The 2,107-nt window shown below is 53.1% G+C and overlaps 1 protein-coding gene across 1 annotated transcript; it reads right to left on the bottom strand.

The window, feature by feature from the left end:
* Window positions 1-269: 269 nt before the first annotated feature.
* On the bottom strand, window positions 270-740 carry LOC136480000 (uncharacterized). Its single transcript, XM_066477688.1, has 2 exons — window positions 540-740; window positions 270-449 (listed from the first exon to the last, which is right to left on the bottom strand). Exons 1-2 carry the CDS (start codon window positions 738-740, stop codon window positions 270-272), a joined length of 381 nt encoding a protein of 126 aa, XP_066333785.1.
* Window positions 741-2,107: the final 1,367 nt, after the last annotated feature.

Genomic DNA, 2,107 nt, shown 5'->3' on the forward strand with positions numbered 1-2,107 from the left:
ATTAGGGTAGAAATAAAATGGCTCTTAGCTGCCGGATTTATAAAAGAAGTGTATCATCCAGATTGGTTAGCTAATCCTGTTCTTGTTAAGAAAAAGAATAAAGAATGGAGAATGTGTGTTGATTATACTGATCTTAACAAACACTGCCCTAAAGACCCCTTTGGCTTGCCTCGGATAGACGAGGTTGTAGACTCCACCGCCGGCTGTGAGTTGCTCTCCTTTCTCGACTATTACTCAGGCTACCATCAGATCTCCCTCAAGGAGGAAGACTAGGTTAAAACGTCGTTCATCATGCCTTTCTCGATTGCTGTGGCCACCTCCTTGAGGGCGGCGAGTTCTACGGAGGCGATGATTGCTGTGGCGCGGGCACAGCACTTGACCTCACACTCGTAGGCGCGCTGGAAGGAGGTGTCGATGGTGATGACCCCATGGGGGCCCAACATCTTCATCTTGAGGTATGTATAGTTGGGGACGGCTATGAACTTCGTGTAGCATGGACGTCCTAGGATGGCATGGAAGGTTCTGGGGAATCCAACCACCTCATAAGTGAGGGCCTCAGTCCTATAATTGAACTGATCCTCGAAGGTCACGGGCAGATCGATCTGCCTGAGTGGCATAGCCGGCTTCTCGGGCATGATGTCGTGAAAAGGCACTTGGGTTGGGCGGAGGCGTGTCTGGTTGACGCCCATCTCATCGAGCGTCTCGGCATACATGATGTTGAGGCTGCTGCCTCCGTCCATCATTACTTTGGTGAGTCACTTTGGACCGATGATTGGGTCGACCACAAGCAGATATCTTCCCGAGTGTGGGACGGTATCTAGATGGTCGGTCCAATCAAAGGTTATGGTGGACTCCGACCACCGAAGGAAGGGAGGTGTGGCTGGTTGGGCCATGTAGACTTGGTGGCGTGTGTCCTTCTGACGATGTTTGGAGTCATAGGTCGCTGATCCTCCAAAGATCATGAGGCAGCCGTCCAGCGTTGGGAAGCCATCGTCCTTCTCCTCAGCGTTGTCCGTAGTGGGGGCAGGTTCCTTCCCTTGCTCCCCTTTGTTGGATCCTTTGGACAAGAACCACCGCATGAGGTTGTAGTCCTTGAGCAGATGCTTAACGAGAAAGGCATGGTTTGGGCATGGCCCCTCGAGCATTTTTTGAAGTGGTTCGGAGTGCCTCCGTGGGCATTCAACCACCCTTGCGGTTAGTAGCGGCCATGAGCGAGTCCTCGCATCATTGCATCTTATTCTTCGTTTTGGCAGAACATTTGGAGGTGCGTTCGTCGGCACCCTCGTCCTACTTTGCCTTGCCCTCGAGGCGATCAAAGATCACTCCGACCACCTCTTCTCCTAAGGCGTGGCTAGTGGCGATGTCTAGGAGTTCCTTAGTGGTTCGCGGACCCTTGCATCCTAGCTTATGAACCAAGGACTCGTAGGTCATCCCGAACAGGAAGGCTCCTATCATGTCGGTGTTGGCGACATTAGGGAGCTCGTTGCACTGCAAGGAGAAGCGGCGGATGTACCCATGGAGGGTCTCACTGGCCTTCTAATGGCAGTTCTTGAGGTCCCATGGGTTCCTAGGGTGCTTGTATGTGCCCTAGAAGTTTCCCACAAAGATCTCATTTAGATCCATCCAACTCTGGATTGCGTTGGACGGCAGGTGTTCCATCCATGCTCGTGCCAAATCGGCCAAGAACAGTGGAAGGTTGTGGATAATGAAGTCATCATTATCTGCACCACCATCTTGATAGGCAAGCCAATAGTTTTCATGCCAAAGTCTAGGGTTTGTCTCCCTAGAGTATTTAGGGATATTGGTAGGTGGTCGATACCTTGGCGGGAATGAAGCGTTGAGGGTGTGCTGGCTAAAGGCCTGAGGCCTTGGCAAGCTACAGCTTGAGCTCCGGTCCTCACTGCTGTCATAGCATCCACTGCGTCGAGGATGATAGCCATGGTGGGCTCCTTCCCTTGGGTCTCTATAGGCGCGTCTACGGCCGTCGATGGTGCTGCGTGCGTCGTGGTTGTGGCCGAGACGTTGATGTACCAGGATCGTAGCGCGCTGCCCGCCACTTTGTGGTGCTTGGTGGACTGATGCATCCCTGTCGGGGCACACCGAGGGC

The sequence above is a fragment of the Miscanthus floridulus genome, chromosome 9, assembly GCF_019320115.1.
Source record: "Miscanthus floridulus cultivar M001 chromosome 9, ASM1932011v1, whole genome shotgun sequence".
Classification (NCBI taxonomy): domain Eukaryota; kingdom Viridiplantae; phylum Streptophyta; class Magnoliopsida; order Poales; family Poaceae; genus Miscanthus; species Miscanthus floridulus.

What these genes read in the sequence shown, in the direction of transcription:
- LOC136480000 (XM_066477688.1), bottom strand. Translation starts at nt 740, where the DNA reads ATGGACGGAGGCAGCAGCCTCAACATCATGTATGCCGAGACGCTCGAT. An exon ending in CTGAGGCCCTCACTTATGAG is followed by an intron (nt 450 to 539) that starts GTGGTTGGATTC and finishes ACATACCTCAAG; the next exon opens with ATGAAGATGTTGGGCCCCCA.